This window comes from Rhinatrema bivittatum, chromosome 1, assembly GCF_901001135.1.
Source record: "Rhinatrema bivittatum chromosome 1, aRhiBiv1.1, whole genome shotgun sequence".
NCBI classification, from domain to species: Eukaryota; Metazoa; Chordata; class Amphibia; order Gymnophiona; family Rhinatrematidae; genus Rhinatrema; species Rhinatrema bivittatum.
The window spans coordinates 485,558,165-485,573,453 of NC_042615.1; the positions used below are offsets into that span (position 1 = coordinate 485,558,165).

General features: G+C 48.8%; 1 protein-coding gene across 5 annotated transcripts in view; it reads left to right on the plus strand.

Annotated features, from left to right (window-relative positions):
• The window catches only part of WNK3 (WNK lysine deficient protein kinase 3), a 463,548-nt gene that overhangs the window by 202,381 nt on the left and 245,878 nt on the right, over positions 1 to 15,289 (plus strand). For all 5 annotated transcript variants that reach the window (XM_029607822.1, XM_029607849.1, XM_029607812.1 and 2 more), the window contains exons 6-7: positions 7,060 to 7,148; positions 13,761 to 13,980. In XM_029607822.1, coding sequence (XP_029463682.1) covers positions 7,060 to 7,148; positions 13,761 to 13,980 — 309 coding nt within the window. The remainder of the gene's footprint in view (positions 1 to 7,059; positions 7,149 to 13,760; positions 13,981 to 15,289) is intronic.

Genomic DNA, 15,289 nt, shown 5'->3' on the forward strand with positions numbered 1-15,289 from the left:
CCGTGGTCCCTCGGAGGTAAGAGCCTCTGTCCGGTGGCCGACTCGCGGCAGGGACCTAGCCCCCGAGTGAGAAGGGCTCAGGCGCTGCATAGAGGCAGCCTCGGTCCTGGCATGGACTTGGCCCCCGAGCGAGACGAGTTTGGGCGCGGCCTAGAGGCAGCGGGTGCACCTCCTCGAGCGTGGCGGTGACGGTAATCACCTTCTCCCCCCGCAGCCGGAGACTGCCCGGGTGCAGCTGGGAAGCGCCGAAGACAAGGTAAGGCGTACATCTTTACTTGTGGTCTCCGAGGAAGCGAGGAGTAGCAGAGTCTGCCTATGTGGCAACCCGCCAAGGGGGTCACCATTTTGCCTGCCTGGTTCGTCACTGCGCAATAGGCGCACGTTGATAGGCGCCCATTGCTAAGCGCGTATTGATAGGCGCCCGTTAATACGCACACGTTGAGAAGCGCCCGCTGATAGGCGCATGTCCTTAGGCACACGTCCTTGGGCGCCCGCTGATGGGCGCCCGTTCATAGGCACATATTGGTAGGCGCACATCTTTCGCGCATATTACAAAGCGCATACTCTAGCTGAGTTAACAGACGAGATGGAGCGTAAGAGAGCCCATGCGTCAGCGGAGCCAGCACCTCCAGAATCAGGCATAAGCCTCTGCTCTGCATGCAACCTCAGAGCCACACAGAGCGAGGAAGCAGACTCCCTATGTGCCCAATGTGAAGAGGCCCTGGGAGTTCCAGGCCAGGGCCGGTCGCAGCCCAGCGTACTTGCCAGTTCCTCAGGGAACTCCCCGGACCTAGCAGGCAGCAGTGAGCAGCCAGGGAACCCGAGAGACCTGGTGCCCCTAAGGCCAGAACCTGCTTCGCTCTCCTGGGTGGAATTATTCAAGGGGATTCATGCCTTTGTCACAATGCAGGCTGCTCCCCGAACGGGTCCATACGTACCGGATGACCCGGCCCCTGGACCCTCAAGGCCTAGGCACGGCCACTCGCCGCCCGGAACCCCCACTTATGGGGATTCAGATTACCCTGAGGAAGACGACGAGCCCCCCAAGGAGGGAGAACTTCCCTCTGGGATTGAACTATATCGGACCATGAGGCGCTTCTTTCTGAAAGATGATCTCCCAGGCCTGATCGCTCAATGCCTGTCGGAACTGGCCCTCCCGGGCCATGACACCCCAGGGGAACCTAGAATGAACCCCCTGTTAGAGGGCCTACGCCAAACGACTCACCATTTTCCCCTCCTACAAGCAGCACAACAGCTAATCGATCTGGAGTGGAATGTGCCGGAGGCCTCATTCAAAGGGGGTCGGGCCTTGGCTGGCATGTACCCCTTAGACCCGGCAACCAAGGAGCTGCTGGCGTGCCCCCAGGTAGACACCATAGTTATTTATTTATTTATTTTGGATTTTTATATACTGACATTCTTACATTACATGTAAATCATACCGGTTTACATAAAACAAAAACAGCTGGTGAATAATTCCATAGTCTGATACAGTGAACAATTAAAATTAAACTTGTTAACAAGCTAAAAGGGTACATAACTTGGGAAAAGGGTTATATAACAGAAAATGTACAAACAAAGAATATTAAATGAGGCACCGAGGGTTGCACGAAGGGGTACACAAAGGAACAATTGTGAAGCGCACCACCATTCCGGTGGAAGGGGGGACGGCCCTCAAGGATACACATGACCGGCGCATGGACGCCATTCTGAAACAAGCCTTTGAGGTGGCAGCCATGTCCCTACGAATTGCGACCTGCTGCACCGTGGTAACGCGTTCCTGTTTATCACAGGCTAGGAACAACACCCCGGGAGAAGAGATGGAATCGGCTCTCTCGTTCCTCACTGACGCAGCCTCCGACCTAGTCCGTACGGCAGCCAAGGGAGTGTCATCCTCAGTGGCAGCCAGGAGACAGCTCTGGCTATGTAATCGGTCGGCCGACGACGACTCCAAGACACGTCTCACGAGAATGCCCTTTAAAGGATCCCTCCTGTTCGGCAGTGACCTCGAGAAACTGGCCAATAAATGGGGCGCCTCTCCATTGCCCCATCTACCAGAAGACAGGTCAAGGAGGAGCCAGCGCCCTTTTCCAGAAGGGCGCTGGCTCCTCTCAGCGCTTCAACCCTTACAGGACTCGCTACCAAGCACCTCGTCCGCAGGCCAGGAACCAGTCCTTTTGGACTAAGCGCAACGAGGGGAACCGGCCCGGGTTCGGGTCCCGGCCGTACCCCGCAATGACAATCAGCCGACCCATCCGGGGGTAGCAGCCATAGGGGGCAGACTAACCCCCTTCTACCGCAGGTGGGTCAAGATCACCTCGGACCAGTGGGTCCTCGCCATCATCCGAGAAGGGTATTACCTGGACTTTCTTCGGCTCCCGCCGGACAAGTTTGTGGAATCTCCTTGTTCACCCCTCAAGAGGGCGGCACTAGAAGTTACCTTGCGGAGGCTCCTATCCCTAAAAGCCATAATCCCAGTGCCTGCAGGGGAGATAAATTATGGGCATTATTCCATTTATTTCATAGTGCCCAAGAAGGAGGGCACTTCCAGGCCCGTCCTGGACCTCAAGTCAGTCAACCGGCACCTTCGGGTCCCCAGCTTTCGCATGGAAATTCTGCGGTCTGTCAAAAATTCAGTACAGCCAGGGGAGTTTCTCACATCCCTAGATCTGTCAGAAGCCTACTTCATATCCCAATCCATCGGGATCACCAGCGCTACTTACGCTTCAAAGTCCTGAACCAACACTTCCAGTTCCGAGCTTTACCCTTCGGGTTAGCCACCGCGCCGCGGACCTTTACCAAGGTCATAGTAGTAGTGGCGGCGTCCCTCAGGAAGGAAGGAATCCTCGTCCATCCCTACCTGGACGATTGGCTGATCAGGGCAAAGTCACCGGAGGAGAGCCACCAGGCAACCAACAGAGTTATAGCTCTTCTGGAAAGCCTAGGATGGGTAGTAAACTTGAACAAGAGTTCCCTACAGCCTTCTCAGTCACTGGAATACCTAGGAGTCCGATTCAACACCCAGGAAGACAAGGTCAGTCTGACATCCAAGAGGAGAGCAAAGCTCCGGAATCGTCTGCAGGCCCTGCTGAGCGCCACCCGGCCCACAGCTTGGGATTACCTACAGGACCTCAGCCTTATGGCATCCACTCTGGAGGTGATGCCATGGGCGCGGGCTCATATGAGACCATTACAACGCGCCCTCCTATCTCGGTGGAGCCCACGATCACAGAACTACACCGTACACCTACCTCTACCAGCCAGAGTGCGGAATAAGATATGGTTGTGATTGCAGCCCGGCCACATGAGCCGGGGGTCAAGAATGTCCTCCCCAACTTGGACCCTGCTCACTACAGATGCCAGCCTGAATGGATGGGGGAGCACACTGCGAGGAACTCACCGCCCAAGGGCGGTGGAACAGAGAAGAGTCGGGGTGGGACATCAACCGACTAGAGGCACGGGCAGTCAGGCTAGCTTACCTGGGATTTGCCCACAGACTCCGAAACAGAGCGGTCAGAGTGATGTCGGACAACGCCACCACGGTGGCATACATCAACCGACAAGGCGGAACCAGAAGCTTACAGGTATCTCTAGAAATAGCCCCCCTGATGACTTGGGCGGAAGCAAATCTCCAGGACATCTCCGCTGTCCACATCGCCGGGAAGGACAACACCACGGCAGACTTCCTCAGCAGAGAAAGCCTAAGTCCGGGGGAATGGCAGCTGTCGCCCACAGCTTTCCAGATGATTGTGGATCAGTGGGGGACGCCGGGCATGGACCTACTAGCGGACAGGTCCAACGCTCAAGTACCCAGATATTTCATCCGCAGGCGGGATCCTCTATCCCAGGGGATCGATGCCATGGCCTCAGGGGATCCTACTATATGCCTTTCCTCCATGGCCCCTGCTGGGCGCCATTATACACAAGATTCAGCGGCACAGAGGCCTAGTTCTTCTAGTGGCCCCGGACTGGCCAAGAAGACCCTGGTACGCAGACATGAGAAGACTACTGGCAGGGAATCCATTACCCCTGCCTCCACACAGGGACCTGCTGCGGCAAGGTCCCATCCTCCACGAGGATCCAGCTCAATTCTCTCTTGTGGTCTGGCCATTGAGAGGGCTAGACTGAAGAAAAGAGGATACTCGGGGCCGGTTATAGATAACACTCCTCCGAGCACACAAGTTCTCCACATCACTAACATATATAAGGATCTGGAGAGTATTTGAAGCTTGGTGCGACACTCACAGCACCAATCCACATGCCGCTAAGATCCCTATCATTTTGGATTTCCTGCAAGATGGACTTCAGAAGGGTTTGTCCCTCAATTCCATCAAGGTTCAAGTGGCAGCGCTATCCTGCTACGGTTCCCGGAGTGACGGCAACAGCATTGCCACACACCCAGACGTTTCACGTTTCCTGAAAGGAGTCAAACACATTCAACCGCCACTGAAGTGGCCGGTGCCCCTGTGGAACCTCAACCTAGTTTTGGAATTTCTAGTGGGACCCGCCTTCAGACCCCTTCGAGGCCTGTCTCTCCGTTTGTTAACCTTGAAGATGGTGTTCCTGCTGGCCGTATGCTCAGCACGCCGCATCTCAGAACTGCAAGCACTGTCCTGCCGTGATCCGTTTCTCAGAATCACTCCAGAGGCTATCCATCTTCGCACGGTTCCTTCCTTCTTACCCAAAGTAGTCTCACACTTCCACCTCAACCAAACCATATCCTTGCCTACCACGGAAGGTTTGAAGACGTCGGAAGAAGGTCGAATTCTACGCCATCTCGACATTGGCAGGCTGCTGTCCAGATACCTGGACATGTCGGAAGCAGTACGAAAGACGGACCACCTGTTCGTCCTTCACAGCGGGAAGAAGCAAGGGAAAGCGGCCTCACGGGCAACCATCGCCCGCTGGATCAAAGAAGTTATCAAGGCAGCCTACGTAGAAGCGGGAAAACCACCATCTCTACGTGTCAAGGGTTAGGGTTAGACCAAGAGCACAAGCGGCCTCTTGGTCAGAAACTAGGATGCTGTCGCCTGCGGAGATATGCAGAGCAGCAACGTGGTCCTCGATCCATACCTTCTCCAGATTCTACCGTCTGGACGTTCAGGCCAGGGAGGACACAGCATTTGCGAGGGCAATCCTAAACGGACCTCGGGCAGCCTCCCACCCAGTCCGGGAGTAGCTTTTGTACATCCCATTTGTTCTGAGTCCATCTGCTACACGCTAGGAAATGGAGAGATTACTTACCTGATAATCTCGTTTTCCTTAGTGTAGGCAGATGGACTCAGCATCCCGCCTGGCTGCCGATATACATGGGGATTCACCGATTCAAGGTAAGCCATATTTTCTTACATAGGGCATCCACCCTGCCGGGTGTCGACACCTTCTGGTTGAGAACACTGGCGGTCTCCAGCTACTGTCAATCGGTCAGGTTAATCATGTTCAGTTAATCGATCGGTCAGTCACACATATATCCATAATGCTTTTGCAAGGAAGATTACTGAGCTTCTGCACTTTCTGCAGGGGTATATGTACTACGTACTGACATCAGATCCGTCTCCAACTGCTAGCACGAGCACACTATACCCATTTGTTCTGAGTCCATCTGCCTACACTAAGGAAAACGAGATTATCAGGTAAGTAATCTCTCCATTATCTATGTCTGTGTAGAGGTGGAAAAATCCGATGTACTGAATTGGTCTGGCAATAAACATTACATTCTTGGTACCTGCTGCCAGCTACAAACTTGAGGGGGGGGGGGGGGGCATTGTGGTGGTCTGGTGCGGCCCTTTGACAACAAGAGAGCAAAATCCCTGAATAATTGTGTCCCTGCCTTCAGAAGGAGGGAGGGCTGGAAACAAGAGAAAAGAGTGAGCCAAAAACAAAACCAAATAAAAACTTAAAAAAAAAAAAGAATTGCTTGGGGGGAAATCCTGTTTTCCCTTAACAGCAAAGATGCAATATTGAGCATGATGGAGAGTGGCAAATTACTTGGATAAACTTACCTGAGTAACTTTAGCCAAGGTATTCCTTATGAAACTTAACGGGGTAACTCCCACTGAATACACTCTGGTAACTTTAGACCTGTCTTCCACATAGCCATCATGACCTAGCTAAACTTAGCTGAATATCGGAACTACCTGGCTAAATTTAAGCCAGGTAGGTTAGGACTTTTCAGCTTGAAGAAGAGACAGCTGAGGGGGGATATGATAGAGGTGTTTAAAATAATGAGAGGTCTAGAACGGGTAAATGTGAATTGGTTATTTACTCTTTCGGATAATAGAAGGACTAGGGAGCACTCCATGAAGTTAGCAAGTAGCATATTTAAAACTAATCAGAGAAAGTTCTTTTTCACTCAGTGCACAATTAAACTCTGGAATTTGTTGCCAGAGGATGTGGTTAGTGTAGCTGTGTTTAAAAAAGGATTGAATAAGTTCTTGGAGAAGTCCATTACCTATTAAGTTGACTTAGAAAATAGCCACTGCTATTACTAGCAACAGTAGCATGGGATAGACTTAGTTTTTGGGTACTTGCCAGGTTCTTATGGCCTGGATTGGCCACTGTTGGAAACAGGATGCTGGACTTGATGGACCCTTGGTCTGACCCAGTATGCCATGTTCTTATGTTCTTAAGCCCCGCATCAGAACACCTCCATGCTGCCATATTTTATGTGGGCAAATTTTAGCCAGGTAATTACTTACCTGGTTAAAACTTATTCTCTTGTAAGGGGTGAGAAATTGAAAACCTCAGGTAAGTCATGAACTTAGCCAAACAAACCTGCTGCATATTAATCTCTTAAGTTTTCAAAGTATTTTTCCACCTATATGTGTATTTTTGTGTAGGTATATGTGTATATAAAATTGTAAAAAAAAAATAAAAAATGAGGGCTATTGCAGAGGACTCTCATTTTCTAAGTTCTGAGAGTGGGAGTGGCAGCAGAACTGTGGGAGAGGTAGTCATGCTTCCTTGACACAGCACAGCTTGTTCTCTGTTTGGTAGTACTGTATCAGGAGATGCAAGTGCTCTTGATCCAACTGCATTAACTGCTCTCTTTCTTTGCAGGGCATCAAACCGGCCAGCTTTGACAAGGTTACAGATCCCGAAGTGAAAGAGATCATTGAGAGCTGCATTCGCCAGAATAAAGTGGAGAGGTAGGCATCCCCTGCAACCTTTTGGGGATGGCTTTCTGTTCTGTAAGAAATATGTGTATTTTGACAGTGCTTGAATTGATATGCTGTGGAGGAGAGTGCTCACAGACCCACATCCATGTTGCCTCTCTTTCTGAGGCTAGCACTGAAGAAATTCTGGAATCATTCTGTGCTACTCTGGGCATGTGTAGGGTGGGGCAGTTTATATTATATATTATAGAATGTTATGAATACAAGTAGACAGTGGAAATATCAAGATTTAAAAAATTCTCCCAGGACAAGCAGGATGGTAATCCTCACATATGGGTGACGACATCAGGATGGAGCCCAATCACAGAACACTTTTGTCAAAGTTTCTAGAATTTTGACTGGCACACTGAGCATGCCCAGCATGTCACCAACCCTGCATCCAGCAGGGGTCTGCCTCAGTCTCTTTTTTTCTGCGCAGCAGTTGCCTTGCGGTAGATTTTTCCTCACAACTTTTCCTCACGTCGGTAAGTTTTTACCTGCTTTGTTGCGGTTGGTATCCAATGGTACACTCAGTGGTGCCAGACGTCCACAGACCACGCGCCGGGTTTATTTTTTCAAAAATGGCAACCGGCTTCAGGAAGTGCCCCGAGTGTCCAAGGACTATGTCCATTACAGACTCACATGATGTATGCGTTTTATGCTTGGGGCCTTCCCATGATGTTCATCTGTAAACCAATTGCGCCCAAATGACGCCAAAGGGCCGCCTGGCCTGCTTAGAGAAAATGGCATTCGACCCAGTCTACTCCAGTTAAAAGTGCACCGGCTCAGAAGACATCCTCATCATCGACTCCGTTGCCATCCGCTTCTCAGCACTATCAAGGCACTGGTGACCTCCAATCACTGGGGTCTTCCCGCTCAAAAGCATCGACTTCCTCATCTTCGGCAACGGAGAAGGACCGCGCCGAGCACTGAGAGAGGCATGGCATCGAAAAGATAATCCTTCCGGTGCCGGCACAGATAAGCCATCAACATTGGCGTCGATGGAACAACCAACAAAAGTCCCAGAGAAAGGAGCCCCCATCCTCCTTTGGACTTGGGACACCGAGGTGATCCCCCACCAACAATGGTGCCGGGAGCTGAGATTCCATATACTACTGTGGACCCTCCGGTGTTGCCTCTGGAGCCTCCAACCCCGGAAGCTGTGTTACCTACACCAGTCTTCCGGGAGGAATTGAACTGGATGGTTCAAGAGGCAGTTCTCCAGACAATTAAAGGATTCCAGTCGCCACCGGCCCGACCCGATGCCTACTATGCTGGCTCCATTACTAGAATGATTAGACACCCTTATCGGCACACTTCCACCGGTGCCCATGCCCTCCGGGCCCAAGATTCCTTCGATGCTGCAGATTCCTCCACCGCCATTGACACCAATTCCTCTCTCATCGGACATTGAAGACAGTGACCTGTTGATGCAGGACCTGATTCCGGGGCCATCGGGTATTTTACCACCCCGATGTCCATCCAAAACACCTATACCATCGGTGCCTCCACCGGCCTCGGTACTGCTTCCACCCTTTTCGATACTTCCATCAGTTCCTTCGGTGCCACCTCCTGATCGGGCTGGATTAGGACTTCTTCCACCATTAGAAGATCCACAGGGTGCAGGAGACCAGCCTTATGATCCTTGGACTGATGATTCCTCTGACTCCCAGGATTCTGAGGACATCCCATCAGAACCTTCACCTCCTGAGGAGAGACTGCGCTCCCCTCCAGAGGACCTTTCGTTTGCAAGCTTTATAAAGGAAATGTCTGAAACCATTCCCTTTAAGCTGCAAACTGAAGAGAACACCAGACACAGGATGCTGGAAGTTCTCCAATTCGTGGATGCCCAAAAACGTCATGGCAATCCCAATTCACAAAGTCTTTCTTGACCTATTGCATCATACCTGGGAACACCCAGCTACAGTTCCACCGGTGAATAGAAAAACTGATGCTACCTACCTAGTCCAATCAGCTCCAGGTTTCCAAAAAACCCAGCTCCTTCACCACTCTGTAGTGGTTGAATCAGCTCAGAAGAAAGCAAAGAGGTCCCGGCCTCATTCTTCTGCCCCGCCGGGCAAGGAGCAGAAATCTTTGGACGCCTTTGGACGAAAAGTATTCCAAGGGACTATGCTGATGGCACGTATAGCAGCCTACCAGCTATACATGACGCGGTACACTAGAAACCTGTGGAAGCAAATGCAAGATTTCTCAAACTCTGCCAGAAGAATTTCAAGAAGATGTAACTTCCATATTCCAGAAAGGCCATGACGCTGGAAAACACGAGGTGAGAGCTACCTACGACATCTTTGACACCGCTTCAAGAGTGTCCACAGCAGGCATAAGTGCCAGATGATGGGCTTGGTTGAAAGCGTCAGACTTGCGTCAAGAAGTCCAAGAAAGGTTGTCAGACCTCCCCCTGCATAGGAGACAACTTATTTGGGGAAAAATTACAAGAAACAGTTGCGCAACTCAAAGACCATCATGAGACTTTGCGTCAGCTTTTTACTGTTCCCTCTGACTTTTTGTCTACCACTAAAAGGCAGTTCAGAAGGGATCCCAGGAGACTAACCTACAAAACCTGTTGGTATTACCCTACCCCATCCCTGTCTCGTCCATCCAGACCCTATCATAAAGGTCAACCTCGCCAACACAGACCTCCCAAAACCCAACTAGCTCTGCAGACTGGCCCTGCGTCAGGTTTTTGACTCCATTCTAGAGAGCAACAGCCATCCTTCAGCAGTTTTTCCTGTAGGAGGCCGCTTGTGCCACTTTGCAAATTTATTCTTATTGTACCTTGCAGTTTTCCATTTGTCTCTTGTGTTAAGACTATCTCCATTTCCACCCGGCTATTTTGTATATTGCAGTTTTAAGTGTTTTTACCTGTTGTTTTGTATAATGCAGTTCGCCTCAATTTTACTTCTTGCTGCTCCCTTTTTGCACCTCCTCCTTCGCACTCTGCTCCCCTGCCCCCTCCCCTGTTCTATGTATTTCATTTAGTTCTGTGTAAACTGGTATGATATACCCACGAATACTGGTATAAAAAAAGCTGTTAAATAAAATAAATATGGCACACAATCACAACTGACCAATGAGTCCTTTCTGTAGTGGCCCACGGTTACCATCTAAACTTCCTCTCACCTCCACCAGACTCCCCACCTCGTCCTGTGTGGAGAACAACCAACCACTCTCCAATTCTTGAGGGAAAGGGTTCTACTCCTGTTATTTTCTAATCCCAAAAATGTCAGGCGGCATTCGACCTATATTGGATCTACGTGCCCTAAACAAATATTTATACAAGGAAAGATTCAGGATGGTAACCTTGGGCTCCATGCTCCCTCTCCTCCAAGAGGGAGATTGGCTTTGCTCTTTAGAGCTTCAGGAGGCATATGCTCATAGAAGCAATAACCCCTCCGCATCGAAAATACCTCAGATTCTTAGTCAGTCACCGACATTTCCAATACCGAGTGCCATTTGGCCTAGCGTCAGCACCACATGTGTTCACAAAATGCCTAGCAGTAGTAGCAGCTTGCCTAAGACAAAGCATCCACGTCTATCCCTATCTAGACAATTGGTTGCTCAGAGGTCCATCCAAGAAAGTAGTTCACTCCCTTCATCTTACTCTACAGCTACTTCAGTCCTTGGTTTCTGATAAACTATTTTGAGTCCAATCTCATCCCATCGCGTACCCTCTCCTTTATCGGGGCAGATTTAGACACCATACAGGCCAAAGCGTTTCTCTCAAGGGACCGAGCACATATGTTTTCCACCTTGGCCAAAACAATACAGACTCGCTGAACCACAACAGCTCATCATATCTTAACTTTACTAGGTCATATGGCATTTATGGTTCACGTAACCCCAGTGGCTCATTTAGCCATGAGAGTGACACAATTGTCCTTAAAAACCCAGTGGTCCCAGTCATCTCAACATAGGTCCCACATTGTCCACATCACCAAACAGCTTCGCCTCTCACTAACTTGGTGGATTCAGGAGTCCAATCTTCTGATAGGACTACCCTTTCAATCTCCAGAACCTCAGATGACACTAACAGATGCCTCCAACCTCTGTTGGGGGGAGCCCATGTCGTCAACCTGCAAACCCAGGGAACCTGGACCGCAGCAGAATCTGGAGCTCAGAGCAATACAATACGCCCTATTTGCTTTCCAAGATTGCCTCTCCAACAAGGTAATCCTAATTCAAACAGACAACCAGGTAGCGATGTGGCACCTCAACAAACAAGGGGGACAGGCGCTTACCTGCTATGCCAGGAGGCAGCGCAGATCTGGGCTTGGGCTCTCTCTAATTCCATGCTACTGAAAGCAACCTACCTGGTAGGTGTGGACAATGTAATGGCGAACAATCTCAGCCAGACCTTTCATCTCCACGAATGGTCCTTAAATCCCACTGTAGCAGACAAAATATTCCACCAGTGGGGGCCACCCGCACATAGACCTCTTTGTGTCGATTTACAACCACAAAGTAGACAATTTCTACTCTCTCTACACCGCAGCCACAAGACACCACCACTGGATGCCTTCACTCACTTGTGGACAATGGGTCTTCTATATGCCTACCCTCCACTTCCAATCATCATCAAGACTCTCCTGAAGTTATGGCAGGACCGGGGCATAATGATCCTCATAGCCCCTCACTGGCCACGACAGGTTTGGTTTCCCATCCTATGCGACCTATCAATCCGACAACCAATTCACCTGGGCACAGAGCCAACTCTGATAACGCAGAACGGGTTGTTGCGTCATCCGAACCTTCACTCCATGTCTCTGACAGGATAGATGTTGAAAGGTTGATACTACAATCCCTAAACCTTTCAGACACTGTGTTCCAGGTACTCGTAGCTTCACGAAAGCCTTCTACTAGGAAATCTTATCGTTCAAAATGGAAGAGATCTTCCTTGTGGTGCACGACAAAGAAAATAGATCCCTTTTCCTGCCCCACAACATGGTTCTTGGACTACCTCTGGCACCTTTCGGAGTCTGGTCTACAAACTTCCTCCATCAGAGTGCATGTCAGCACCATAGCCGCTAACCACAAAGGCTTAGGAGATGCTCCTATCTCGGTGCAACCCCTTGTAGGGCGCTTTGAGAGGCTTACTCCAACTGAAGCCTTCACTGCGTCCTCCGGTTCCGACTTGGGACCTCAAATGTGGTACTAGCATGGCTCATGCGACCTCCGTTTGAGCCCCTACACTCCTGCAACCTATGGCATCTCACTTGGAAAGTGCTCTTCCTACTTGCTTCCTACTCACACTCACCCAAACTTTCTACCAAAAGTAGTATCTGATTTCCACTTAAATCAATCCATAATACTACCCACATTTTTCCAAAACCCATTCACACCCAGGTGAACGGGCTCTGTACTCCTTAGACTGTAAACATGCACTAGCTTTTTATTTGGAACGCACTGCAGCCCATAAGTTCACCAAACTGTCTCTTTCGATAAAACCAAACTGGGAATTCCGGTGGGCAAACAAACCCTGTCCTCCTGGCTGGCGGACTGTATTACCTTCTGCTACCAACAAGCAGGCCTTCCGCTACCAGAACACGTGAAAGCGCATTCAGTAAGAGCTATGGCAGCATCAGTAGTGCACCTCTGTTCTGTACCTCTTGCTGACATCTGCAGAGCTGCCATATGGATCTCTCTCCACACCTTTTCAGCTCATTATTGTCTCGACAAGGCTGGCAGACAGGATTCCATCTTTGGCCAGTCTGTCCTGTGTAATTTGTTTCCAGTTTAATAACCCAACTTCTTTCCTGCAACCCACTGTGAAACTCAGGCTGCCCTCATACCCAAAACCACCCCTGTTGTTGTGCCTGTTGCACGCCGTTGGGTGCTTTTGGTTCTTACTCGAGCATCCTGTAGCTTGCTATTCACCCAATAAATGACTACCATCCTGCTTGTCCTGGGAGAAAGTAGAGTTGCTTACCTGTAACAGGTGTTCTCCCAGGAGAGCAGGATGTTAGTCCTCACGAAACCCGCCCGCCACCCCGCGGAGTTGGGTTTGCTTACGTTTTATTTTAATTTTCGCTTGTACTTTTTGCTACAAACGAGACTGAGGGGGGACCCCTGCTGGATGCAAGGTTGGTGGCATGCTGGGCATGCTCAGTGTGCCAGTCAAAATTCTAGAAACTTTGACAAAAGTGTTCTATGATGGGCTCCATCCTGATGTCACCCATATGTGAGGACTAACATCCTGCTGTTCTGGGAGAACACCTGTTTCAGGTAAGCAACTCTGCTTTCTGCAGTTGGTGTCCATAATTTTTTAAAATTTACTTTAAAACTGGAAAAATCTTTTCTTTATAGCATATTCTGCCCTTCAGTTTATTAACTGCATCTTCTAGTGAGGTGCATAGGATCCTACAGTGAGCTATGCAGAGAGGGCCCAGCAGTGATCTTTCGGAAGTTGGGTATGGTACATATGTCTTATCCATAAATTTGTGTTCTAGGTATTACCTCTGTTAGGTCCTGATATACTAAGACTTTTCTCTGTCTATGGGCAGGGTGAGTGGAGGAGGAAACTTAGTAAATCAGGCCTTCAGTGAGTTAGTTCTGATCTACCTTCCTGAGCCCTATGTTTTGCTATAGGTTGTCCATCAGAGACCTGCTCAACCATGCCTTCTTTGCTGAGGACACAGGGCTTAGAGTGGAGCTGGCAGAGGAAGATGATGCTGAAACCCCCTCCTTGGCACTAAGACTCTGGGTGGAAGACCCAAAGAAATTAAAAGGGAAGCATAAAGACAATGAAGCCATAGAGTTCAGTTTCAACCTGGATATTGACAATCCGGAGGAAGTGGCCTGTGAAATGGTGAGCTCTTTAGTGTTGTCCCAATCTCATTAATCTCCACCCTTTACATGGTACAGAACCACACGCCACTCCATGTCAACCTGCACAAAACACAAGTGTGGCAGCTGGAACACAGTCATAAAATAGAAAAAATCCATCTCTCTCTATATAGATGTGCATAATATACACGCAGACTGTAGAAGATTATATTTATTTATTTAAAATCTTTTCTATACCATCGCAGTGGTTTACATGTAGGCACATAAATTAGTGTAGGTGAATGCGTACTATAGAACATTCTAACAGGTGCCACAAAAGGTTCAGTTACAATATATCGTTAAAGACTATCGATTGTTTAGTGAGGTAGGTCATGACCAGGTGTACCTGTAAGGTACTAATCACGGGTAAAATTCATATTCATTGTGTTTACAGTTACGTTTATTGTGATATAGAGTTCATAGACTATTCTAATGCACATTCTTAGAATAGTGTTGTGCGCTGGTGCTCTTCTGCCTATTCCTGTATATTTTCTATTCTCCAGTCTCTTTATAAAATGCTTGTTTAAAAGCCATGTTTTTAAACTTTTCTTAAAGGTTTTGAGATCTTTGTAATCTGATCTCTGGAGGCATTGTGTTCCAAAGTGTGGGGCCTGATAAAGATAAGGCCCTTTCCCTCACTTTGGTTAGGAATGGTTAAGAGTGCTTTATTTGCTGATCGAAGGTTTCTGTGTGGGATGCCTACTCGTAATGCTGTGTTTAGCCAGTCCGATTTTTCATCATGTATTAGTTTATGTATGGCACACAAGGCTTTGTATTTTATTCTGTGCTCAATAGGTAGCCAGTGTAATTCTGCCAGGGTTTCAGTTATATGGTCCCTCCTTTTTCTGATTAGTATTCTAGCTGCTGTGTTTTGAAGTATTTGAAGTGGCCTTAATGTTGTATTCGGGAGTCCTAGTAAAAGAGCATTACAGTAGTCTGTGCTGGAAAAAACTAGTGCCTGAAGTACTGTTCTGAAATCAGCTAGTGTTAGTAGTGGTTTTAGTTTTCTGAGGATCATGAGTTTAGCATAGCCTTCTTTTACTTTTAGCGATATGTGCTGTTTTAGATTGATTTCTGGGCCCGTTATTATTCCAAGGTTTCGTACTTTTTCAGCTAGTTCAGTTTTCTTGTTGTTTTTAAGTATCATTGGAGTTTGAATGATTTCAATATTTTTCCGTTCTAAGTGTAGAAATTCTGTTTTTTCAATGTTAATCACAAGTTCCATTCGGTTTAGCAGTTGTTTTATAATGTCTAGGTACATGTTAGCTAGGTTTAACGTTTACTCTGTGTCC